This window comes from Micromys minutus, assembly GCF_963924665.1.
Source record: "Micromys minutus genome assembly, chromosome: 2".
Lineage (NCBI taxonomy): Eukaryota > Metazoa > Chordata > Mammalia > Rodentia > Muridae > Micromys > Micromys minutus.
Genome location: NC_137971.1, coordinates 95,379,937 through 95,405,857, shown reverse-complemented (window position 1 = coordinate 95,405,857; position 25,921 = coordinate 95,379,937). Strand labels below are relative to the sequence as shown.

The 25,921-nt window shown below is 49.9% G+C and overlaps 1 protein-coding gene across 1 annotated transcript in view; it reads right to left on the bottom strand.

Annotated features, from left to right (window-relative positions):
- The window catches only part of SLCO2B1 (solute carrier organic anion transporter family member 2B1), a 45,744-nt gene extending 25,958 nt beyond the window's left edge, over positions 1–19,786 (bottom strand). The window contains 5 exon segments of the mRNA XM_080913076.1: positions 585–674; positions 677–746; positions 2,139–2,276; positions 3,510–3,646; positions 19,708–19,786. Coding sequence (XP_080769202.1) covers positions 585–674; positions 677–746; positions 2,139–2,276; positions 3,510–3,646; positions 19,708–19,744 — 472 coding nt within the window. The 5' untranslated portion in view covers positions 19,745–19,786.
- Between the last annotated feature and the right edge of the window lie 6,135 nt (positions 19,787–25,921).

Sequence of the window (25,921 nt, the reverse complement as noted above, 5' to 3'; positions counted from 1 at the left end):
AAGGAGGAAAGGGAATACTCAGGCTGCCTTTGCTCTACAGAGTCATCTTTCGTTTTCAACTGGGCTCTCAGCAAAATATTTTTATCTTTTAATCTATTTTTTTTTACTATATTTATCTACTCATTCAAGCATTGGTTTCCTTACCCTTTTGTGAGACATAGTTTATGCATCCTCAGCTGGCCCTTGGCTCAATACGTAGCCAAAGGAGAGCCTAGAACTTTTTATCTTCCTGCTTCTACCTCCCAATCGAATGCACAACTACAAACAAAATGTTCCAATCTATGTGTGGTGTCCGTAGGATGCTGTTAATTTGTTCTATAGACTTCTCCTAAGAAGCTCCTGTGTACTAGGCCCTAAAGCTGGCTGTGTTATAAACTCACTCCCACCTCAAAACCCCACATGAGCAGGTCCTCTCCCAGAGAAGACTAGATTCACCTCTGCCCTACAGCCACCTTTCCTAACATGAACCGGGATCAGAGAGACTGGGGTGCGCTAGGGAATACTATCAGTCACTCTGGACGGTGATGCCCATCCTGGATGCTCGGGTTGAAGTCCCCACAGTCACCTCCTGCCCAGTCTCTTACCGGGGCTGCTGTGGTCATAGCGGTACGGGTCTGAGATAAAGTGAGGGAGTGCCATGAGCAGGCCTGCCACAGCCACCAGGAGAGCCCCCAGCCGATCATCCGGGGTCTGTGCACTCGGCTGCCGAAGTAGCTCACAAACAAGATCAAGGATATATTCCCTACCTGCAAAGGATGAAATAAATGACCGTCGGAGCGTGTCAGAGTTCACAACAGAGGGTCTACACCATCCTCTCTGTGGTTTCCTTCAGTGTGTCCATGGGTTCACTGGGATGGCTGGTTTGAATAAGAACCATCTGGAATGTTTTGAATGGCGACTCTAAGCCAGGCGTGTTGGCTCATGCCTGCCATCCCAGTATTCCAGAGAGCAAGTGTGGCCAGAGGGTAGCTGGGAATTCAAGGCCAGCCTGGGCTACGTAGCAAGGCCCTATCTCAACCACAAACAGAATGCAAAACTGACAACGACCTTCAGGTTTTGAGTCCTCCTAGGGAAGGGTCTCGTTGTCATTTTAGAGGAGAAAAATGAGAATAAAGCTGTCTGCTTAGGTTCACTTTGGAGGGTGATCAGGGAAGGGATTCGGAGCTTCATGGGCCTCAAGAATGAAAGATACAAATACGGTCTGAACCAGGGGGTTAAGGCTTAGAATGTCAAGTTGTAGACTAATAATCTCAGGAGCGATGGGTGGGTGGGTGAGCTCCAGGGTCCTCAAAGAGGGTGATCTGTATCAACGGGGGCTTGTGGGGTACTGATTGTCGAGTAGAGGAACTCTTCTTCCCATTTGCTAAATAGACTGACTTTCCCTTTCCACATGTGACATCTAAGAGTAGCAATGCTGAGACCCATCTGGGAATGGGCTGCTGTGGTGGGCTCATTATCCAGGGAAAAGAATTTCACGGAAGTCTGATGGAGATGGGAGAGGAGAGCCTTTCCTTCCCTGAGAGACACAACAAATGGCAGGAGATGGCTGAGGCCCAGCAGAACTGATTTCCACTGAATCCGAATGGATCAGCTTAGCTTCTCCCTGCCTGGCTGAGGGCCACAGGCAGGGGCCTGTGGATCCTGGGCATGCTGGGGCCAGACCTCCACTGCCATATCTCCCCTCCCTGTTGTCACTCCAAGGTCAATCAGAGGGTGTCCTGGAGGTAACTGGAGCCTCTCTCCGGGACAGAAGTGACTCTCCGTGATTCTTTCCTAGGACAGACAATAGCTACCGGGCCTAAGACACAAAGGAACCACAAGGAGGGTAGGTTTTTTTTTTTTTACCCAACTTGGCAATTAGGAAATATCTCATGTGCTCTACCACAGGTCTTCTAAGGGCATGATGGCTGGGTTCTTTTTTCTACTGGGATGATGAGGGCAGGAGGAGGCTTTTCTGGGCTTCAACCCCAGGCCAGGATGCTGTGAGAGAGCTATGAAAGATTTGGGGAGTAGGCAGTGTTGGGGGCTGCATGTGGGCATGAGGAGGAAATGTTTATGGGCATGAGAAAGGGGGCTAGTGGAGGTAGGTGTGCCGGGCTTCCTCTGCACACACTGCTGAGCGGGCGTAGAAACAGTACCTCGTTGAAAGCAGCTAGCAGCCCTGAGGTCTGGCTGGACAGCCCAAAGCGCTTTTCCACTGTGGAGATGGAGCTCTTGAGGTAGCCAGAGATCATGAGCTGTGTCAGCTGCAGGATACTGTGACACAGGACAAAGAACTGTAGGGGAGGCAGTGATGGGGGCCAGTGAATCGACACCATCGGAAGTTGGGGAGATCGAGGGAGAGGAGAGGGTGGCCGAAAGATAAGCAAGGAATAGAAGATGGGTAAGCAGAGTCAGGGGAGGCAGATGTGAGAGGAGAGAACAAGAGGGAGGGAAGAGAGGAGGAGGAAGGGGGAGGGAGGGTACGTAGGGGGAAGGAGAGGGAGGGAGAGGGAGGGGAACGGAGGGGAGAAGGAGGGAGGGAGCAGGAAGGGGTAGGAGGAGAGAGAGGGAGGGGGAGGGAGGAAGAGGGAGACAGAGAGAGAGAGAGAGAGAGAGAGAGAGAGAGAGAGAGAGAGAGAGAGAGAGAGAGAGAGAGAGAATGAGAATTAATTGGAGTAGCCCATGGAGTCTTAGGAGCATCAGAGCCCTTCTGACCTCTGATCTCCCCAGGGATTGGGCTGGCCCTTCCTCCCTGCTCTATACTCCACTACCCCCCCCCCCAGAAAGCTCTCCTCCTTACGTGCACCCATTTTCACAGGGATGCTCTGGGGACATTCCCTTCTCTGACTTCCCCAAGCTGTCCCACCCCACCTCACCCCAAACAACCCAGCCTTCCCAGAAAAAGCTGGCAAACCTCCTAGAGGAAGAAAAGCTTGCTTCTAAGAACCAAGATCTGGGAGAACTTAGGCCAGAGCTTAACGTATTTTCTCAGTACTTTGGAGCCTCAATGTCTTCATTAGTACAAGGGCAAGGGACCCACCTCATAGGGTCACTGAGGTGATTTAGATCTTGAGGGTTGGGGTGGGGCTCAGTGCAAGAACACTTGCCTAATAGTACAAGGTCTAGACATTCATCCTTGTCACTGAAACTATAACAGAGAAGGCCCGGTGCACAGCACCTTACATAGGGTTTGATACCTATTGTGTGAGTCTTTAGGGCCTTTGTCGTGAAGCCAGGACTTCAGTATTTACACAGATTTAGGACTACAGGGTTTGTCTCAATTTCTCCAAGGGAATGAGAGGCAAGGGGAGTCATTCCCCACCCCCATCATCTACAGGCTAATACTATCAGCCTCTGCAAGGAGAGCCTGGTCACCTTCTTTGTGCCTAGAACCAAGCTAAGAGTTTCCTTGAGTCATCCCACAGACCCATCCTCAAGGAGAAGTGAGAAAACAATACTTGGTCTGTGGTACCAAGCTGGGCTTGGTGGTTCCTTGCCCTGCCCTGCCCCACTCTGACAGTGCATACCTTGATGTTCTGGAACATTCCTCGGGGCTGTGGATCCTGATGTGATTCCTGAGGCTCCACACTGACTTTGCTTTCATGTAGGTCTTCTGGGTCCATTGTGGTCTTGGTGCTTCTCTCTGGCATCTGGGGCCCCTCACCTATGGGCTCAGTGGAACATCCAACCCAGTGATGAGATAAACGCCCAGATAATAGCCCTTGACCAATGGTGACTTCAGGAGCAAACTATTTCTAGAAAATGTGACCTGGGTGGTTATGGAGGTCTGAGAGTCGGTCTCATCAGCCTTTCTGATTCTGAGACTCCCCTGAGAGAAACTTTCTTGTGAGATCATGGGTCCCTTATGTTCCTGCTGGAGACCTTTACTCCATTCAGGCACATACCTCTGAAAAAGAGGCAGTCCCCTTTCCCCTACAGCAAGCTCTGGAATAACTACCCTCATCTTAAGTGAGATCTGTGTGGTCTTAGGGATAAAGGCTTATCAGACAGGCAGTTAGCCCTTGCCCTCATAGGACAGCATCATGTACATAGCCACTAAGCCAAGTAGTCATGTCTGCAGGTCACACATCAAAGCATACAGCTACTCAGAATGCATGTCACAGAACCTTTTCCTGGACAGACTCAGTTTGGGACCCCTGATCTTAGTAACATGGTGGCTTTTTCACATAGTGACTATGGTAACATATCCCTTTCAATCTCCTGGGACCTCCTGCTTCTGGCTCTCAGTGGAAACCTTAGGAGTATGGCCTTCCTTTCAGCTGAAGACCAGAGCTTTTCCTGCACCACCACCCCCTGCATTTCCTGTGGGAAGTCTCCTGCATTGTTCCTTGTCCCCATCACCACAGGTTACAGTTTTCCCTTATTTCATGGCCTGCTGGAGGCCTAAGAACACCTCTGACACCATGAATTCTCTCTCCATTCCAGAAAAAAAATCTCAAAAAGGGTGACCAAGACCCTGAACCTCCACAGGCCAATGTTTTGTGCTCCTCACACAAGGTGCCTCAGAGCTTGAGGACTATTTTAAAGGATTTATTTATGATATGTGTGTGTGTGTGTGTGTGTGTGTGTGTGTGTGTGTGTGTACTTTGTATGTACATCTGTACACCAGAAGATAGCATCAGACAGTTGTGTGCTGGGAGTTGAACTCAGGACCTTTGGAAGAGCAATGCATACTCTTAACCACTGAGTCATCTCTTTAGCATCCTCTTCTCCTGCCCCTCATTCTCCAAAGATCATTTTCAAAAGTGTGTGTGTGTAGGTATGTGAACATATGTCCGTAGAGGTCAGAGGCTCTGGATTTCTGGGAGCTGGAGGAACTCCAAACATTCGTGAGCCATTGATGGCGGTGATGTGAATGGAACTCAGGTCTTCCCAAGAACAGGACACTCCCTTAACCACTAAAAGCTATCCCTCCAGCCTTGAGAACTATTAGCACATATCATGGTTAATTGTGATTGTCAACTTAATGGGATTGACAATCACCTAGGAGACCTATCTTTGAGCCTGTCTGAGGGTAGGTTCCAGAGAGGTTTAACGAAGGAAGAGCCACTTAGAATGATGTGGCACCATCAAAACAAAGTTAGCGAAGCATCAGTACACAGCATTGATCTCTCTGTGTCTGCTGACTGCAGATACAATGTATCCTGACTGCATGTGCTCTGCAACTACATCTTCTCCATAGCGATAGATTGTATCCTCAAACTCTGAGCCCAAACACAAATTCTCTAGGTTGTTTTATGGTCAGGTATCTGACCCCAACTAGTGAAATGACTGACTGATAAGATATACAGTTCACATACCATAAAACTCTTAACGTTCACAATCCAGAGCCAAGGGATAAAGTACGCTTTGGTTTTTGTATGTTCACAATATTGTACCGCCACCATCCTGCCCAGTTCCAACACTCTTTCCACGGCAGGAAGCCCAGTGCTATAAGCAGTGGCTTCCCATTCCTCCTAAGCAGGGTCTGGCAACCCTAATTTACTTCCTGGCTCTGTGGGTTTTCTATTCTGGACATGTTACATAGATGAAGTAATCTAATATGTGGTTGATCCCCTGTAACCAACTTTTTAAATTCTACAATAATTTCAACATTGTAACTTCTGTCAACACTTCATCCCTTTGTATGGACAAAGGGCACTCTGTTGTAAATGTAGATAACATGTTGTTTATACATCCATCAACTGATAAACACTTGGGCAATTTGGAGTATTCTAAACCATCACTGTAGCATTTCATGTGACATGCACTCTCAGGTGTCTTGGGCACATGTCTGGGAGTGAAATTGCTGGGACCTGTGACAGATCTATGTTTGACTATTTGAGAAACCATCTGACTGTTGCAACTCTTCTAGGCTCAGCTCCAGTCCTGTCATTGACCTGGACCTAGTGTATGCTTGCACTGCTGTAGGGGAGATTGGCTAAGTTTGAGCCCGGCCAAATGGAGAAGGGGGCCATGTTTCCTCCCTTTGTCAGACCTGTTGGAGGAACACGAGGAGATGTGCCATTTTACAAGCTCACCAGTAACATTTCAGTCTCTCTACACCTTTTCTGATATGCTATGGTCAGCCTTTTCAGTGATGGCCGCCCAGGTAGGTATGATGACCGGCATCTTTTTATGTTCATATTTATCATTTCTATAGCTCTCCAGAGAACTGCATAGACAGTAACTGGAAATTTAGGAGGAAACGGAAGTGCGTATGCCTGGGAGGAGTTCCTTTTGGGGCACAAACATTCAGAGGAAACAGAGAGCAACACCTGGCAGGGAGGAGATGGGGGCAGGGTACCAGTGGGAAGGGGAAATAGGAGGAGACTGCTGAGATCACTGCAGAAGAGGGGGTATGGGCCTGTAAAGCAAAAGCCCTCAGAGACACTGAGGGGGCCACTTCTGAACCTCAGCTCCTCTCACCAGCAAAAGCCTGTCACCTGGTCTAGGTCTTGCCATGCATCCAGAGCACAGGAATGCTTTTCAGAGCTCCGTGTCCTATGTCCTTTGTTTCTCCAAGCCTCTGAGAAGGAATCCCAGAGGCTCAGTCCAGACGTTAAACTCAACAGCCCTTCTTGAACAGATCCAGAGAGGATGAGAAGGCACAAATGTCTTTTTTTTTTTTGTCTTGGCCCACTCTAACCTAGCCAGGTCACCTTGGCAGCAGTGCTTGCTTACCCTGGAGCCTGGTCAACCAGACAGCAGGTCTGGAGCTACAGCTGAAGTCACTGACTTGAAGGAAAAGCTCAGAAAGAAATGCATGGAATGGATGAGGGACAGGAAGAAAAGTCAGTGGGCCAGCTCAGAACATGCATCTCCTAGCCCAAGGCTAGACCCTGTACTCTCAGCCTGAGCTCCTGAGCACACTGAGGACAATTCTTATGTGACAGTCACACCCCCTCTCCTCCCTGCCCTCTCACCTGCTCTTCCCAAAGCGTCACTCACTTGCCTTAGGTGAGGTTCTACTTGTCGCTTCACTCTTGGTCCTCCCTGATGCTTCTACCCCAGCCTTCTCTGCCGAGGCTCAAAGTCTTCCTGGCTCATTGTGTCTGTTAGTGAAATGCTTGTTTCTGGTGCACAAAGTCCAAAGCTCTACTCTTTGGGTGGAGGAAGGAGCCCAGCAATATACCCCGGGCTTTGAGAGCATCTGAACATCTGCCAGCCAAAAGAGCTCTGTAGGTGCTGGTCAGCGCGAGCCTGTGGTACAAGGCTGCTCCTAGTGAACAAGAGCTGGTGCTCAGTCTAGCTGCAGCCACATGGCAAAGGGGAATGCTTCAGAGACCAGCCTGGCCCTTCCCTCTCTGATCATTCTTTCCCAGGAGAGGCTCAGTACCGCGTTCCAACCCACAAGACCTCCCAGGTTCAGACTGCAAAAGGCACCGCCTGCAGATAGAGCTGAATACAGGCTTCCTCAAGCTAGAGCTGGACTCCCAGCTCCCACAAGCCTCCAAGGTGAGCCTGAACATGTCTCTTGATCTTCCTCAGCTTACAGCTATGGATGACATTACTTACAGACTAGACCTGGGACACACTGCTCCCCAGTATGGCATGTTGGTGATGGAGAAAACAGCAGAAGTCAGATGTACCGCTCCCCTCCCCCCTCCCCTGCAGCAGGTCAGTGACCTAGGCAGTTACTCGATGACCTTTCTCTCAAAACAGACTTGACTAAGTCTCCCTCCCTCTGTCATTGCCAGGTCACGCACTGTTTATCCATGCGTGCCCCTCCACAATTAGACACTTCATCAGACCTAGCATAAAAACACACGCAGTTTTCCATTTCTTCGTGTTTTCTGCTGAAGACTCCCGTATCTTATGAACTTTAGACTAAATGATGCTGTGTGTTTCTTACCTTGCTAATCAGTCTTTTGTCAGGGTGTCTCAGGAATGAAGCCAGAAATCATCGAAAGACAAAAATCTCTGTTCTATTGCCTGAGGCCCATGAAACAGGTATCTACCAGGACTGGTCTTCTGACTGGCACCCACCAAGAGCCGTTTTCCACTAATTCTAGATAAATCTTCCAAAATGTCCTAGACAACACTTCCCGAGTGGAGGTACCTCCTGCTTCCAAGTTCTCTTCTTTGTTCTGGCAGAGCCATAGATGTCTCTAGATTACCTTTTTCCTTCCTTCATCTAGGCTCCAGTCAGCCACAAGACCCCAAGAACCTACTTCTTCTTCCTGAACACACTTAGTGGCCCTAGGGGCAATAACCCAGGTTTAGAGTGTGTGTTGGCTGGTCTCATGTCAACTTGACACACAAATTAGCGATATCTGAAAGGAGGGAACCTTCATTGAGAAAATGCCTCCATAAGATCCAGCCGTGAGACATTTTCTTAATTAGTGATTGATGGCTGAGGGCCCCGCCCATTGTGGGTGGTGTCATCTCTGAACTGGTGGCCCTGGGTTCTATAAGAAAGCAGGCTGAGCAAGCCATGAGGAACAAGTCAGTAAGCAGCATCCCTCCATGGCCTCTGCATCAGCTCCTGCCTCCAAATTTCTGTCCTACCAGATTTCCTATCCTGCTGAACTCTTGTCCTGATTTCCTTTGATGATGAACAGCAATATGGATGTATAAGGTAAATAAACCCTTTCTGCCCCAACTTGCTTTTTGGCCATGTTGTTTTCTCACAGCAATGCTAACCCTAACTGAGACAGAGCAAGATGTAGTTCAGCCACATAGCCTTAGGTTCAGGGCCTTTCTCACATCCAGTACAGGGACAGCAGCCCCTCCTCCCTAGTGCAGAAGGTGCCTGCTTACTTGCCCAGTGTCCCTACCTGCACATTGTACCTGCACACTAGAGGCTGTAGAGTCACGGCCTGTCCCCATTCGCATGGCCCTGCTAGTCTATTGTTCTTCATACGCATTTCCCCCTCTTCTTACTTTGTTCAGTCCAAACAAGTAGTTAAACGATTCAATATTGGACTTCATTAATCTGATTCATTCTTCAAAGGGAATCATCAACAGCCCCCACTCCATCCTGTTCCCTACCCCAGTCCCTCCTCTCTTCTTCCCTCCCTCTCTGTCTTCCTTTCTTCCTTTCCTCCTGTTACTGTCTCTCTATTTTCTCTCTCCTTCCTCTTTTCCTCTCCTCATTCCCTTCCCTTCCCTTTTCCCCCTATCAACAGAGTCTCATTATGTAGTCCAAGATGATCCCAAATCGGCCAGCCTCCTGCCTCAGCCTCCTGGGTGTTGGAGTTACCTGCATGCACTGTCATGCCTAGCATCTTCAGTTGTTGGTCCCTCCTGCCCCAGGTCCACGCCTTTCTGTGGTTTCCACCCACCCTGCCCTGCCACACCGAGGCTCTTATCTCAGGCCTCTGGCCACCCTTCCCTACCGAACAGAAAGGTTTCGAAACAAATTTCCAGCTTTTCATCTCGGCTGTAATCAGACAAAGCACAGAGAGGCGCTGTGGTGTCTTCTCGGCTGTGACTCATAATAAACTTTACCTCATTGGGAATCTACAGAGTTGCTCACTAAACGCCATTTGTTTCCCTGGCAGAGAATCCATTCTGCTATCAGCTCTTTGTCCTGCCATAAAACACCACCTGCTTCTACTAAAGTCTGCTTACATGAAGCCTCGAGGTGTTACATATAGAACCAGAACCAGCTGGATGAAAGCTCTCTCTCTCTGGGCAGTGGTGGGGTTGTCATTGAAGGCCCACTAAACAGTGGTCTCTGGAGTTTTTTCTTTCTTTCTTTCTTTCTTTCTTTCTTTCTTTCTTTCCTTCCTTCCTTCCTTCCTTCTTTCCTTTCTTTCTTTCCTTCCTTCCTTCTTTCCTTTCTTCCTTTCTCTTTCTTTCCTTCCTTCTTCCCTCCCTTCTTTCTTTCTTTCTTTCCTTCCTCTTTCCAGCCTCCCTCCCTCCCTTCCTCCCTCCCTCCCTCCCTCCCTCCCTCCCTCCCTCCTTTCTTTCTTTCTTTCTTTCTTTCTTTCTTTCTTTCTTTCTTTCTTTCTTTATTGCTTTCTTGTGTCCTTTATTTTTTGAAACATGGTCTCACTATGTAGACCTGCTTGGCCAGAACTTATAGTGTAGATCAGACTGTTCTCAAATTCAGAGAGATCTGCTGCCTCTGCTTCCTGAGAACTCGGATATATGTCAACATGCACAGCTAGTGTGTTCCATCTTGACCAGAGTGGAAGCAGAGGCTACTGCAGAGCAGTATCACCGAATGCAGGCCTATATTGGGGCACATGTATCCTCATATCCTCAGAGTGTGCTACCAGGGCTTGGGATGCCTGTGGGCAAACAAGCTTGGAGAAGAAGTGGTGTCCAGATTCCCAGAGCTGTGGAATGGAGATCTCGTTGTGAGCCTAGATCTGACTGAATGCTGGGCTCCTGATGTCAGCCATCAGATCTACACTGATGGCCTTGGAACAAATATAATGACAGTCCCTGGGTGGTCACTTCTTATTCTGGCCCAGCTTCCCTTCTGTGAGCTGTCAAAGGTGGCTTGTGTGTCAACTCACTGGTCAGTTGGGTGTTTCTTTCTGTAACCTGAAGGGGCTAAGGAAGGAAAAGTGGGGAGAAAGTTGCGAGGGTCTCAACTTAGGGATCCACAGTATGATGGCTCTGGGACCCACAACCAAAGCCTGGGTTGGAACGTTTTGGAAAACCACAGCAACAGCTGTCAAGACATACCAAGGCAGAATCTGAAAGAGCCAAGACTCTCTATAGAGTATATGTTCTAGACAATACCTTACAGAAAGCAAAACCTAGGACCCTGGCTTTATGGCTGGCGATCAGACAGCTGCTCCTGGCCTCAATAAGAACAATGAGACTGCTTCCCACCCGGCCCACCACCTGCCCACCGGGAGGATGCGTGGACTAAGGGCTTGGTCAACTTCAAAGGCTCACTGTCAGCTTTGGCCCCAAACTCACCGGTGAGTTTGTTTGCAAGTTTGGCCTTCAAGCCTCAGAATAACGTATTTCCTGCTTATGGAAGGCTCAGCTTAGTTACTTTCATCTGATCCAGGAAGTAGCACATACCCCACTGGAAGCCATCCCCCACCTCCAACCCTCACCCCCTACTTCCCCCAGAATCTCTTCGTCTGTCCCCATCATCCTGTCCCCAAGATCCTGTGTTCTTCAGCCACATTCCAGGATTTGTTTTTGCTTGCTTTTTTCCCCTAACTTCTAACCACACCCATAGCTTACCCTCTCCACACACATGGTGACACACACACACACACACACACACACACTTTATGTCAGGTCATCAGAGGGCCCACACACAACACCGAAAAGGCAGAGGTTGTCACACAGAAACCCTGGCCCAGGGCTTCCATTCAACGTTGTTCCTTGAGGCAAATGACATCTTTTGGACTTATCCTGCCTGGAGGCGCTTCTGGCCCTGGGACTTGTTTTGAAGCCTGCAAAATGCTGGCTTGCTGAATGTTTTTCAATTAGTTGCCAGGTTTTTTGTTTTGTTTTGTTTTGTTTTTAAAAAATTGGAAACTTTCACATCAAACTGCAAATTTTTGTTTTTGTCTAGAAAGATCAGCAGATCTGGCATGGACCCAGAGGTCCGTGGTGCTGTGTCTGGTCAGAGCAGTCCTCCCCCCACCCGAGCCTCAGCAGGGGGTGTCCATTGTACATTTCCTGTGCCCCTTTTGCCTGCCTGTGGGTTTTTATCTGCCCCAGAACACTGGGCTTGGGAGACACCTGGATAGGATTGCTGGGTTAGGTAAAGGTGAGGAAACAGGCCAAAGGAGCCCAGAACATATCCAGAATCACCATGGCAGACACAGAAAAGCTGTTTCTTTGGTTCAAGAAGTGAGAGCAATGATTCATTCCAGGGTCAGGGAGAAGGCGCTGTGGGAAAAGCACTTACTTGCCTTTCTCTCTACAGAATCCACTTGTTGGAAGAAGAAAACGGGCTCCTCCAAGTTGTCTTCTGATCTCCAGAAGTGCATGGCCAAAGTGTACTGTGGTGTGCACATATGCATGCAGACCTGTACGAGACTCACATACGCACACATGGGCACACACTAATAAAATGTAATAATAAACTCCGAGTCAGGGATGGTGCTCCGTGTCATGACAGCAAGTCTGGCAAAGTTATGGAAACAGCAGCAATGCCCTAGTTTGGAGTGGAAGGCTTCTTACAGAAGAAAAGGGGGAAGGGGAAGAGGAAGTAGAGGAAGGAGGAAAAGAAGAGGAAGCGGAAGAAGGTGGTGGCGGCAGTGGTGTGAAAGTATACAGGTTGACAGGGGATGAAGCTGAGGCACAGAAGAGGCATATGGAGGGACCCAGTGACGGGGCAGGACATGTTGGGATCTATCATGGTAAGTTTGGTCACTAAAAACCAGGAGGACAGAAAGACTGCTCAGTATTGGACAGAAGGTTGGGTGAGTAGTGTAGCCACCTGAAGTGGGGTGGGATGGGGGTGTGGTTTCTCTAAGAGATCATGCCTCCAGGTAAAGACACACATACAGGGGTCTGGGAGGCTGGTGAGGCTGATGTTAACAAGCCAGTGTCTGAACCTGTCCTACCCTGTCTCCAAACTGACAGCAGAGAGAAAGGAGACCGTCACCACAGACCACCCCCCTTCCAGGACAATGGGTTGGTAACACCGGGGAAGCTACTAGCTCCCAATACTAAAGGCAGTGTCCAAGCCTGGGGAGGCTGGCATCTAGATGGCAGATAGTGACCGAGATGGTGGCACACCCTTTTCCAGAGGTGTGAGCTGGGAGCATCTTCTGAGCCCTACCTCCTAAGATACCCTGGCCTCATCCAGACGACAGCCCAGCTCTCTCAGGTTGCTCTCTCTCCTGCAGGAGTCCTTTCCGTCACGAGGAGTCCTTTTCGTCACGAGGCGGTTTCCACAGCTTTTTAGCCGTGGTTAGTTGGCCACTATCTTGCTCCTCACACCCTCCTTCTTAACGACTTCTTATCGGCCTGACTTGCTAAACTCCTCCAGAGCAGTGTTGGATTGTGGTCTATCCAAGTAGAGCAGGTTGTAAATCTGCTGAATCTCTCCAGACAAAAATACTTTGAATACAAAAGTTTGTTTGTGCATCTCAGCATTAGCACGGCCTTAGATGGCTTCTTTTTCTTTTTGCCTAAGCCTCAGCATCCTTCTCTGCCAGTCTTAGCATTTCTTCTAGACTCTGCTCAACAGTTACCCAAAAACAACCAGGTACGAACCTTACTTGCTATAAAAGGACTGTTTGGCCTCTCCTCTCTCTCTCTCTCTCTCTCTCTCTCTCTCTCTCTCTCTCTGCCCTCCTTTGTCCCCTCTCTTTCTCTGCCTTTACTCCCTTCCCAACTCCCCTTCTCATGCCCCCCAAAATAAATGTCATTTTATTCTAGACTGGTCTGGGGGGTTGCCTGAGTATGGGCCCGATAAGGAACCCCCTCCCTCCACACTATACCACAACATTGCAAGCACAGCAGCCAGTCTCATAGAAAATGCCCTGGACCCGATACTTTGCAGACATCAGTGGCGAACTCCCTTCCTTCTTTCTCTACTCCTCTGCATCGGGGGTCTAGACTTCCAGTCTCAAGTTGAAGGCCCCTGAGAGCCTCAGGCTTCATCATCCTGAGATTAAAACATAATCCTCTAGTCCCAGTGAACTCATGCCATTCCCCAGTTTAATCATGCCCCCTTAGCACTGCCCTTGACAAACTGGCCTTCCTCCTCCAGCCATTGCTTCTCAGCCTCAGCTGAAGAGCAAGCTTGTTGATTGAGGCGAGCTCGTCCAAGTGAGATAGCAGACAAGACTGGAGCCTGGGCTATAGTTGTGGGTGGCCATGGTCACAGAGAGTGACTGTGGAGCCTCAAGCTCCAGTTCTTAGTGTGACCTAGTCCTGCACTGCGAAGAGGAAAGAGTCCAAGGCAGACACTGCAGAGGGAGTCTCCAGAAAGCTATAGGGCTTGGCTGTCATTTTTGGGAAATTCCTTTTGGAAGGACCCTTGGGTGGTCTGCTAGCAGAAAAATGACCTCAAGGTCTAGTTGTTGCTTCTTGAGGGAGCTCTGTTGAGATGGAGGGTGGGGACAGGCACTCTGGTGGTTTCCGAGTTGGGTCAGGGGCCAAGTGCTGGGACTTTCTGTTCCCAGTTCTATCCCTGACTACCCCATCTAAACCCAAGATAACCTTAAAAATAAAGACTAGACAGTGTGTGTCGGGGGGATGTCCTGAACTTTGGGGAAACAGGGCAGATTCCTTAGATTTAAACAAGAAGCCACTGACCCAAGGCCAATCTGCCTTTCCCTGCACTGGGAGAGAGCTCATCGGTCACTCTATGTTTAAATGACAGACTGCTGTCACAAGTCACCCCTTTTCCAATTCTTGCATCACAGTGTGAGTCTGGGGGCCTTAGTAAGACTCAGCCACCACATATAAGGTCACCCCGGAGACACCAGGCAGGGGCTGGACCCTGGACACTTTCAGTGTGATTCTGAAGAAAGAGGACAAAGGGAAGCCACTAAGCGCTCAGACTCCACGAGGGGCTTAGGTGTGGCTGGGTCTGCCTCCACTCAGACATGTGGCCTGAGGTCACAAGTCCAGGCTTGCTTTCCTCATCCAAAAACTGGACAGAAGCCTGACTTGAACTCACAGAGCCATGCGGCACAAGTAGGGTTCTGATGAGTATTCTTAGGATGCATCACCGAGGCCTGGCTACTTGGCCCTTCACATCCTTCAAGAGCCCCAGTGGACTCTAAGCTAGTGTATATGTTTAAGAAGCCATATGAGCTCCCTGTGTCAGGGTCTGTTGGCTTTGGCTTAATTTTCTCAGGCATCTCCCAGAAGCCTCCTCCCTGAATCTGATTGCTCACTGAACCTACAAACATGCCCAGCCCATTTGCGCTTCTAGAATGTACATTTTGTTCAGGCCTTGCTGGTTGGTATTCCCTCCCGTAGAATCCTGCCCTCTACCCTCTCTGGGTGTATACCCTCCCCTTGCCCGATGCTGGCCAGCTTTAAAATAATAATTAAAAAAACTATCTCCAACTTTCGCTTTTTCTTCTTCTTTTCATTCTTATTTTCTTTTGACAAAAATGCCTTTATTGTAATGAAATTATAAATAAAAAACATCACACAGTTAGATTTAAACAGTCACTCAATCACTGCCTAATCCCAGACTGTACATCTCAGTGAAAGTCTACATAGTCTGAAGTTAGCCATTCTGAAGTCATGGAGCTTGGCTTGGGGCTTTACATGTTCACTATTAATTACATTTTGATTCACTTATTCACCACAAGGAAATTAAAAGAAAAACATGTCAGTTGAAATTAGAAAATCAGTTAGCTTTATCTTCTCTTCCATGAGGATTATATTTCAGTTTGACACACTCTCTCTCTCTCTCTCTCTCTCTCTCTCCCTCCCTCTCCCTCTCCCTCTCCCTCTCCCTCTCCCTCTCCCTCCCCCCTCCCTTTTTTTCCCCTGGGATCCTGGGCATTGAACTTAGGGCCCTGAGCATTCCAGGATTGAGCTCTACCACTGAGATAGTTCACCAGGCTGAACTGCCAATCTTTCTGACTCAGGCTCCTGGGATGCAGGGGTGACAAGCTTGTATTATGGGCTTCAGAAGCTTCAGCATCTACTGGATGAGGCTTGTGTTTATGACTCTTCAGATGGGCGTCACAGAGCTGGGACCTGGGACACAGAACCATTTACTTACTGGACCCTCCCATCATTCCAGCTCTGACTGGTTCCGGCTGGGTGAAATCCATTCTAGTGCACTAACATGGGCTCCTTTCCTAACATTACAGGCCTCGGCTTCAGCCTATCAAATGCCACACCATCATTCTCATGGACCCCATATATGTTTAAATGCTTCAACCTCCCATAATGATGTAAAGGCCCAGCCAGTCCCTGCAGAGAGGCCTCTGTCCTGCTGCTCCATCCACAGACCAAGTTTATAAACGCAACTGGGGACCAAGGGACTATCCCTGCCACCTACTATGACGATAGAGAACTGGACCCTCTGAAAGGGATAGAGGCAGGCAGACTGGGCACTAACTACACGATCCTTTGCTAAGGCCAAAGCCAGCTCACTATCTGACATTTCCAAGACCAGCCATGGGAGAAGTAACACCCCCATGTCTGCTCCCTGGTTGGTGGCACCCAGGAATCATTTGTTTTGTGGGGAACCACTGAAGTACACAAGCTAGGCCAGAGTCCATCAGTAATGAAGAGAAAGTCCCAGGCAAGTGGCAAAGGGGAGAGCTCATTAATATTAGGAAGATCGGGCCTCTGCTCGGCAGGTTAGTTGCTAGGTGACCTTGGACAAGTCACTTGCCCTCTCTGAGTATTTGCTTCTTCACCTATCAAAAAGGAGAGAAGATTTATTGAGTTCTCACACAGTCCATGGGGCAGAACTGGGATTTAAACATGAGAACGATGGCTCTCTCCCTCAGCTCCCATATCTGTCCCGGAAAGACTTCATTTGAACAGAGGGCCACAACGAGCTAGCAATGGTGGCCATGCCTAGAGTAAGCAAGGATGAACTGGGGTGTGTCTGGTGGCTAACTTTGTGCATGGTGGCTAACGGGCTTCCTCTAACTCTGATGAAGACCTCTAGGTAGGTTTCATTTGGGAATGCTGGGAATGTCAAATTTCTCAAGAAAAAGCACTGGGCAAGGACTCCCTGGGTAAGGGTATAGAGGCCAGAGTGTGGTTTCCCAGAATCTCACCATTAGGGACAATTTGGGGATATTAGTTTTGTCCCTGCACAGGCAAGAGAACTCTGCTACCCAAGGGCACAAGCAAATTGTCAGGCTATCTCTATGGAGACGCATCTGACTCTTAGCCCTCTTCAGTGTCTGTCTCTAGTGGAACAGCTAGCCCTGGACTCTTTGAAGACTGAGAATCATCTGTATCCCTCATCCTATCCACTATACTGAGCCTGTATCCCTCATCCTATCCACTGTACTGAGCCTGTATCCCTCATCCTAGCCAATGTACTGAGCCTATATCCCTCATCCTAGCCACTGTACTGAGCCTGTATCCCTCATCTTATCCACTGTACTGAGTCTGTATCCCTCATCCTAGCCACTGTACTAAGCCTATATCCCTCATCCTAGCCACTCTACTGAGCCTGTATCCCTCATCCTATCCACTGTACCAAACCTAAACACAGCCAAGACGGAGGCTGAGGAGCCACAGCTTGAGGTGGCTTCTGGTGGTGTCTCAGTGTAAGAACTCGTGCCAGCTTCCTGTTAGATATGTGTCAGAGATCATCAGTTGGAGAACCCAGAGCCAAGACTTTACAGGGACGGGAGGCCAATACAGGCCTAAGGGTGCAAGTTTCTCCTCTGCCACTGGATCTCCAGTCCTCATATTTGTACCAATAAGGTAAAGAGGAATTTTGTTTGTCCATAGCTCATAAACCCAGCAAAACCATCCTCCTGCACCAGGTTCAGTGGTGCCCACCTGTAGTCCCTGCACACTGGAGGCAGAGGCCAGAGGAAGGCATGTCAGAGATGAACCAAGGCTACAAACAAATTCTGTGGCATCAAACCCAAAATAAACCCAACCCTCACCTCAGCCTGACCTCATTTGTTCTCTCTCCAATAAGGCCTCCTTAGAGGAAGCACCTATCCCCACCCTTCCTGGTATCCCAGGATCTCCAAGCTGTGTCTGTCACACTGCTGAGTCTGTTTGGCCTGCAAGCAAGCCCAACCTTGCCTGGGTGGGTGTGACGCCAACACTGCAGCAGACAGGCAGCAGCAGCAAGGCCAAGGTTTATCATTGTAGGGCATCCAGCCTAGACACCCTGTGCAAAGACTGTTTGTTCCACCACGTCACAGATGGGTTTGTCACTCTGACCTGGCCACTTTGTGTTTTCCTCTAACCATTTCAAGCTTAGTTTCAGGAAACTTCCAGACATTTCCCCTCTGCCTCCGCAGACCCCTGCACTTCCTACTCCAGGTAACCGTCAGCAGGACTCTCTGAGTCTCCTCTCTGCATGGATCCTGTGGAGTGTGTCTGAAATCTGTCCCTGTGGGTTGGTGGTTTTCTGCCTTTCTGGCTCACAGTCTCCTCTATCCCTCCAGGTCTTCTCTGTGACCCTCCTTCAGAGTCATGCTCTGTCCTGCTCCTAGTCTGTCCCTCTGTCCTGATGACACCTGTTCATTCCTGTGTATGTTGACACATCCTCCCTCTCTCCCTCTCCCTCCCTCTCTCCCTCTCCCTCCCTCTCTCCCTCTCCCTCCCTCCCTCCCTTTCCCTCTCCCTCTCTCCCTCTCCCTCTTCTTCTTCTCCCTCTCCCTCTTCTCCTTCTCCTCCTTCTCCTTCTCCTTCTCCTTCTCCTTCTCCTTCTCCTTCTCCTTCTCCTTCTTCTTCTTCTTCTTCTTCTTCTTCTTCTTCTTCTTCTTCTTCTTCTTCTCTGCGGTCCTTTACTTTGCCTATGCATTTTTACATTACCTCTCTCACACTGGGGATGATGGCTGGGCAGGCTGGACAGGCAGCCTTTCTAAGGTCTTGGGTCTCCTGCTTGGCTCCATGGCTCTGACAGAGTCAATTGGCTTCCCTTTCTGCCCCTCTCATTCACCAATATACCCTCCCTGAGTTCCACAAACCGGGCGAGAGGGGCTTGCTCTATGCAGAACTTAGCCTCAGTTCCCCCCCCCAACACACCACAGAGACACTATATATAGTTTTCTCTTTCCTGTGACTGTAGAAGCCCCAGACTCCCTCCCAATCCCTCCATTCCTTCCCCTAGACTTACCTATTCTGGGCCCCATGGCTTGGGGGGATGCAGACAGTTATGGCCCCCAGTTCAACCTGGAGCTTAGCAGAGAGGAATTGAGCCTGCCAGTAGACAACTGGAGACAGCTTCTGAGAGAGCAGCGGTAGAGGGAGCATCAAGGTAGGACGGTCCCTCAGTAGGCTGTTTATTTGGCCACACTGGACAGACAGCAGCTGCCCTCAAGTCAGGCGTGGTAGGGGCCCTGCTCAAACTGACCCCTCCCTGAAAATTCTTCTAGGCACTTGCTCCTTTGTCTGGCTTTAAGGCCTCCAACCCTTGCAGTCTCTGTTTCTTTGGCTCCATGAATTCCTCTGATCTCTAGTTGGGACAGCCCAGGACCAGGAGTTGCAAAGGAGGCGGGTTTGTTTAGGTCCAGCCCCCAGTGCGAGGAGGCTGGTCCCTCCCTGAGGCATACGGTTATTTCCTAGCCCTTCCCCTTCAGATTTCCTTGTGTGAACAGCAGAAGCTAGAGTGAGATGTTGTTTTTGGCTTTAAGTTCAGGACCATCCTAGAGACAAATATTCCAGAAAGTTCAGTTTCTTTGCTGCAATCCCGGTCACTGCATGAGCCCCTTTTCCTATGGGGTGGCTGTCTCCCCAGCCCCTAGGAGCTCTGAAGCAAGACTGTGCTTTCCTCTGAGCCCTTGCCCCCTGTCCCCCTCATCCCTCACTAGTGTCCACCCCTTCCCACCTGTGCCACCTAGATGGTAGGAGAAGGGAAGGAGGGAGAGAGGAAGCAAGACAAAACAATAAATGTGGAATTCTTCAGAGATGTCTGAACAGAGGCCTGCCTTCTAGACGGCTGGAAGAGTGATCCCATCCGGGCGCTGGCCCTAGTCAAGGGACAGAAGCCACTAGAGTCCCTGTGGTGTGAATAGTGAGATAATAAGAAGCCAAGCCTGGAGGCCAGAGGCTGAACTGGAGGGTGTGGCAAGAGATGAGGCCTTCACCAGGCTGGGGAGAAAACAGCAGAGCCTGTTGGGGCCACACCCCGCACCCCACCCAGGTGGCTACATTACTCACCTAGGGCCCGTTCATCCAACAGGCTTGGGGCCCTCATTTCACAGATGAGGCAGAGTCTCAGTCACTTGCCACAGAGCACCCCACTAGTTGGGGAAGCATGTCTTGCACTCCCTGCCCCCCCCCCCCCGCGTGCTCTTCAACCCAGCCTGTCTCAGGGGAAGAGTCTTCATTTGCCTTGTTTTGATACAGAAAAGAGCCACACCCCATCTCCAGAAGAGGACCTTGGCACAGAATGGGGATGTAGGCTTAGGGTCTAGCTTCCTCCAGAGCGCTAGAGAGAGTCCTTTAGCCCACTTGGCCGTAGAAAGTGGGGACATCTGAGATGCAGATCTGGCTGGAACTTAGACACTCAGCTGGAGGCCCAATACTTTTTGAGTAAAGGTGTCATTGAAGGACCAGCAATATGCGCATGGGACGGCGGATGAAAGCCAGCACTTGTGGCAGACCGGCAGTAAGAAGACTCTAGCGTAACTGGGAAGCCAGATTATATCCGGGCTCTCAGCCCCTCAGTCCAGAGTCAGCAGTGAGACTTCCTAGACACCGGAAGGCAGAGAACCTTCCAGATATCAAATCCCAGGTGCACAGGTACAAGAAGGAAGGTTCCTTTAGACTTCTAGAAACTCCCTTACCAGTGCCTTAGCCTCAGGAGCCGAGGTTCTTTGTATGAAACCAGAATATTCATGGACTTAGATGTGTTTAGGTGATGCAAAGGGCAGCCTAAGAAACTTGAGCTAACAGGTCCTCAGTTCCTGAGCTAGTAGTTCAGTAAGGTTCTGTCTACAAGAGCCCTAAGCGTTGTGATCACTGCCTTGCTCCTTGGCCTAGTGTACTCAGGAGTGCTGGTGTTTGCTGCAGCTTGCGTACTGTGCACAGCCCCATGGGCTGCGTGGATCCCAACACCATCTGCAGATTCCCATTGTTTGCAAAACTTGATGCCTTTTTTAAAAAAGCGTCTGTCTCCTGCTGTTGGCGTGGTTTACAAAGCTCTGCAGCTTCCAGCATCCTTGACATTCTTAGTCCTGTGGTTCACGCCAAGTCCAACACTGTTGTAGAAACCCCGAGCTGTTGTCAGAACCGGAGCCCTTCTCTCTGAGTAGCCCACATAGAGATGGGCCTTTCTGTAAACCTGACAGAACAGGAGGCTTCATCTGTGGAGCCATCTGCTTCTGGTTTCAAGAAGAAGGATGCAGGGGACTAGACTGCTGAGCTCCATTAGGGTCCCAGCACTGTCACAACCCTGCTGCGGGACACTGGGCAACTCCTCTGCTCCTTAGGACTCAGTCTTACCATCTGTTACATGATCCGGGCATTAAACCTCCAGCCTGCAGGAATGGTCTGATGGTCACCATGACCCTGTTCAGCAGATAAAAAAGGGGAATAGTAGTCAGAGACCCCTTCCCCCACAGACGCTTCAAACTGCTCACTCAGCACCTCCATTCTCACTTCCTCTGGCTCGTCAGTCAGGGAGTGGATATCTATAAATGAACTCTAGGCTAGCTGGGTGTCAGATGAGGGTCTTCACTGAGCCTGGGTGGTCCTAGCCTAGCCTTGGGCTCAGATCCCTGCTGTACAGACCTGATCCTTGCTGGTTCATTAGCGCTGTCCAGGGAAGGCAATGCCCTGCTTCCTTCTCCTCATGGCCACGACTCGAGCTGCCACTCAGAGAGGTGACTTGCTCAGAGCCCTCCCCTCCATCACCCACCCTGAACCTACCTACCCTACCCCCATCCTGCCCACACACAGGTTAAGGACGTCAAAGTCAGATATGTTGTACTGTGGCCAGTGTGGGAAGTGTAGAGCTCATTTAATTCAACGTCCCTTCTTCAGATCGGAAGACTGAGGCTGTGTGTAGAGTGTGGTAATGAAGGCTGTCTACCTCACCCTGGGTTTCTTTCCCTGACCAGTAAAGGAGAAATAGCTTCCACCCTGCTAAAAGTCAGGCTTTCCCTTTTTGCTGGCCCTCTCTATCCTGGTGAGATTCAGCTCATTGCCAGACACCTCATGGTTGGCAGACCAGCTGGATGAAGGGGCTGAACCACAAACCCTTTGGCTCAACCCCTTGGGCTTACTGCTGCTGCCTTACTCTCCAGAACTCAGTTCTTTCCACCTGACAGATTGTGGTATGGGGGTACCACTCACGCTGGGTTCTGTCATCTCAACAGCTATACCCTGGCTCCCACTGACCCCACGCTGGGCTAGAAACAGCATCCTCCCCTGAAAGTGACAGGCCTGTTTTCCAGAGAGCAGGACTTTAATCACCTGATGCTTTTTAGACACTGGATGTTTCAATTCTGACTCAGGAAGAATTCTCAGGGGGCCAGCATCCTCCTCTGCAGTTAAAAAGATAAACTTCCTGGCAGGACCACAGGGAACACCATTGTCTTGGTCCATCTCTTAGAGGGAGGGTAGCTTTTCTCCAAGGAGACAGAATTCCCTCTCTAGAGAAAATTCTCTGGATGACTTGGAGTCAGTTGATTGCCCTCTCTGATCCTCTGTGTCCTTGTTGGTGAAACGCTTCTCTGGAGCTGTCAAGGCTGGGAAGAGCTGATGGATGGATTAGTGCTTGCTAAGTTCTGAGCAGACACAGGCCCATCATTAATATGGCAGCCGTGGTGAGGATGGGGACTTGTGATTCTGGAAGCAGAGAAAGGAGAGGAAGTCAATCACAGCAGGTGAGCATCAGGTCAGCCTGACCTGACTGACAGCCCCTAGGCAATAAATCACCGGAAATCCCCTCCCCTCAAACAGGAGGGAGCGCAAGGGCAAACAGCTGGGCAGACTGGCTGGGTGATCGATGTTAAGAAAGAGCTAAAGCCCGGTGGGTATTTTAGAGGGTCTCCCCCCCCAGCTGTCACTGTGCCGACTCTGCTGGCACTGGTCAGGTCCTGCCTCTGCCTGTTTGTTAGTCTCCTTATAATAAAATGGGGAGATGGCTGGAGGGGTCCCATTCTTTGGAAGGATCGCATAAGCTGAAGTGTTAAGATGAGGTTACAGTTATTAATACCGGGTGTCCTTGGGGAGATGGCACTGATGAGTACTGCAAAGCTGGAGGGGACACAAGGTGGGAGTGAGGTGCAGATAGAGTCAGGTGGACAGTGGGAACCAGAGCAGGTCAGCAAGGAACAGTTCGGAGGAAAACCCTGGCTCTCTGAAAGATTTTTGCAACATTGCCCCCTGGAGGCAGAGAAGAGGTCTGCATCCTGGACTTTGCTCCCAGATTCCAGGAAGGGCTGAAAGGGCCTTTGACGGAAGGATCAGTGCCAAAGAAACAAGGATGCTTTGTTTGTGTGAGTCCTGGCCTTTCTACTTGCCAGATGTTTTGCTTCATTTTTATAGTGGGAGGACGCACAGGGATAATTTTTAACTTCCAGCGTTTAGACACAGTCTCATTTTGTAGCCTTGCTGGCCCCAGAACTCACATCCAGTCTCCTGTCTCAGACTATGGAGTGATAAAATTAACAAGCGCGAACTTCTACACCTAGTTTACCGTGTTCCGCCGCCCCCCACTTTTTGTTGTCGGTATTATTTCATTGAAGCAGGGTCTCATGTAGCCCAGGCTAACCTTGGACTCAGTAGCTGAGAACGAGCTCTCAGTTCTGCCCCCAAATGTTGGGGTTGCAGGTGTGTGCCATGCTGGTCTCACCTTGCTCACCTTTAGGGGAACCACTGGGGGACACTGAATACATTTTCTGTGTGTGGAATTGTCAGGGGGTAATGGGCGTTCATCTAACCCCACACCGAGCTCCTCTGTAAAAGCGAGCCATGGTCTCCAGAAACTCATGGCCAGGCTGAGCTTTTAGAAGTTGAGAGAGCTTCAGGGAAGCACACCACCAGCTTCATCCAGAAGATGAGTCACTTCCTCATGGACTGTGAGTCTGGGGATGGAAGGTGGGAATACCAGTGACCCGCAGCTGCAGAGGCTTCTGGGATGCTCGCTCGGAGGGACTGGCTCACACACCACTTCTGGAAGGGCCGGCCTGGTATTAGGGCTAAGGCTGGGCTAGGTAGGATCCTTCATTGCTGCTGCCAACACTACAGGGAGAGGGAGGAGAGGACCTGGACCAGCCTGGGTCCTTGTATGCGTCACAGCTCTTTATTCAGGGTTCTGTCAGCTTGCGTCTGGAGCTTGCCCAATAGCTGTCACTCCAGAACATGCCCTCCATCCAGCACACAAGGTCTCTTTAGGTTCTAGAATACGTGTCTAAAGTGTACTGAGTAATGCTGGCCTTATGCAAATGCCATCCTCCCTTGAGTATTTATGGAGAGCATGCTGGGTGACCCAAGCAAGGGAAGAGACCAGGTCTTAGGTCTTTCAAGTGAAGTTGCCTTCCAAAGGCAAGGACAGGGTAGATTTCCTCCAGCAAACAGGACAGGGTGGTGTTAGAATGAGAGCTAGGCTCAGAGCGAGAACTGAGTCTCAGAATCCTGCCTTTGAATGAGGGACTCTCATTTCCCCCCCCCCCCCTTAGTGTGTGTGTGTGAGAGAGAGACAGACAGACAGACAGAGACAGAGAGACAGAGACAGACAGACAGTGTGTGTGTGTTTGTGTGTGTGTGTGTGTGTGTGTGTGTGTGTTAGTGGTGGGCTGTTAGTCCTTTACCTTCCTCCTTGTTTGAGATGGGGGTCTCTCGCTCACTACAGCATATGCCAGGCTAGCTGGCCTGAGAGCTTCCCAGAACACTCCTCCTGCTCCTGTGTCACCACAGAAGTGCTGGGATCACAGATGAGCCCAGTTGTGCCAAGCTCCACATGTGCTCCGGGGATCCGCATTCAGGTCTTCGAGCTTCCATCACAAGTATCTTACCCACTGAGCCGTCTCCCTAGCCTTACCTCTCTTAAATTAAAGATGGGAAACTACCTTTTAGAACTGGGCAGCAAGGGGGAGGCTATTTCCCATGAACAAGCCAACCTAGTTTTGGAGCAATTTAGGCCTGAGCTCAGCTAAGGACTAGCTGTGTGGCATCAGATGGTTACCCGACTTTTCTAAGCATCTGTCTCCTTGACCATAAAATAAACATGTTGCCAGGTATCTCTGTATATACCTGAAATCCTAGCTCTCAGAAGACTGAGGCCAGACTTCCACTTTAAGCTCTAGGCCACTCTAAGCTACATAAAAAGTTTGAGGGAAGCCTGGGCTACATTGTGAGGTCCTGCCTCAAAAATTACCCAAATAAGCAAAAAAAAAAAAAAAAAAAAAAAAAAAAAAGCCACATTGATGAAGACTTATATTCACAGTACACAGGCATTGCTCTCAGTACAGGGATCTGCTCAGCCAATGCTCCTGACGACCTATTACAAAGAAACTAGAGCATTTGCTGAAGGTCACAGAGTTGGCAAGGGACAGGTCAGGATCGGAGCCCAGGCAGTGTGGCCACATCCCTAGTCAGATCTCTAACTGAATTAGAGGCTAGTCATGAACTGGGTCCCTAGCCACGAGTTCCCATGCTTTGGGTTGGCTACTGAGTTAATGCCTTTGCCAGGGGACCAGTTGTTCTATTGAAGACTGTCTGGGTAGTCTTGGTTGGTCACTTGGCTTGTCAAAGCTCAGTTCTCCCCATATAACAGAAACCATTTGAACCCCAGCTAGTGACTCCAAGGGTCTTGCTCCAGCTCAGACCCTTCCTGAACTGTGTACTCTTAACTCTATGGAGATATATGAGGCTCACATGGAAACTGATCTGTCACAAATCATCGAGTCCAACTAGAACCAGGGGTGTCTTCCCTCGGCCTGCACGACAATGTCCTTCCCCTTCCTGTCTGCTCCCACCTTTTACCCAGAGGCCACTCCAGTTGCCCCCTGGACCCTTGTTTTTCCTTCTTTCTTTTCTTTAATTCCATTGTCCCAGATCCCAGTCTATCCTCCAGCTCCTGCCAAGATCCTTCCAAGCCCCCAACTTCCTGTGCCTCGACTTCTCCACGGAGCAAAGCTTGTTCTAGAAGCCAACACCCGATGCTCATCACGTCCAAAGCAAAACTTCCCTCCTGAACTCACTGAAGCTCCACACACCCCCAGTCTCCACTCCTGAGCCTGAGCGTTTCCTCTCATCAAATGGCCTTTCTGAATCCTTCACTGGCCCCCCGAGTCCCAGTGACTAATGTTCCCTGAGCTGGGGAAACACGGGTGTGACCAGGCTCATGTTCCATTCCAAGGTCCTTGACTAAAGAGTACTTCGTGGTCTGACTCCATCACAGGGCCCGAGTCAATTGCTCTGC